This window comes from Penaeus monodon, chromosome 34, assembly GCF_015228065.2.
Source record: "Penaeus monodon isolate SGIC_2016 chromosome 34, NSTDA_Pmon_1, whole genome shotgun sequence".
Taxonomy (NCBI): Eukaryota; Metazoa; Arthropoda; class Malacostraca; order Decapoda; family Penaeidae; genus Penaeus; species Penaeus monodon.
Genome location: NC_051419.1, coordinates 26,160,670 through 26,161,506, shown reverse-complemented (window position 1 = coordinate 26,161,506; position 837 = coordinate 26,160,670). Strand labels below are relative to the sequence as shown.

The 837-nt window shown below is 55.4% G+C and overlaps 1 protein-coding gene across 1 annotated transcript in view; it reads left to right on the top strand.

Moving 5' to 3' along the window:
* Positions 1-837, top strand: part of LOC119594665 (ionotropic receptor 25a-like) — a gene marked incomplete at its 3' end in the record, with an annotated part of 33,857 nt that overhangs the window by 9,364 nt on the left and 23,656 nt on the right. Inside the window, 1 exon segment of the mRNA XM_037943721.1 lies at positions 366-557. Within this exon segment, the coding sequence (XP_037799649.1) occupies positions 366-557 (192 nt within the window).

Below are 837 nucleotides of genomic sequence, written 5' to 3'. Positions count from 1 at the left end.
GGATTATGATCATGATAATGAAGATGAACCCATTCCCTACCTCTGTCTTATCCACCCCATTCTCTGCCTCCCTCCCCCACCCCGGTCCCCGTTCCACACCTCCACCCCCACCCCCACATCCACCCCCCCCCACCCCCACCCCCCCCCCGCATCCACCCCCACCACCCCCACCATCCACGCATCCACCCACCCCCCACCCCCGCATCCACCCCCCCCCCCGCATCCACCCACCCCCACCCCCGCATCCACCCACCCCCACCCCCGCATCCACCCACCCCCACCCCCGCATCCACCCACCCCCACCCCCGCATCCACCCACCCCCACCCCCGCATCCACCCACCCCCTGACCTCCCCACAACCGCAGGTCCCCGCCGAGAGCTGGGCCACCATCACCTGGGGCATGAACGGCATGAGTTACCTGGACCTCACCCTCACCATCGACAAGTTTATGATCTTGCGAGGGAGGACGGCGGAGCGCAAATCCCTGGGCGAGTGGGAAGCTGGGATGCCCGGCACGCTCATGTTCAAGAGCGGGATGAACTTGAACGATTTCCAGGTATGTTTGTTTGTGTGTGTTTTTTTTAATTATTGTTGTTGTTATTTTTAATTATGATAGATTTTAAAAAAGATTCGTCACCTGTTCACCACTATTCCACTATCCACCCTCAAGTGGATGTGTCATACAGTCATCACCCACATATCTTCTTTTTTTACATCGTCCACCGGATGAGATAGAATCCCTTCCAACACCTGAATCATAGCAGGAAAAAAAATCAATTGATTATTTAATTTCTCACCCTTTAACAGCTAAGTGCATTAGCGGCTTAAAAAAATAT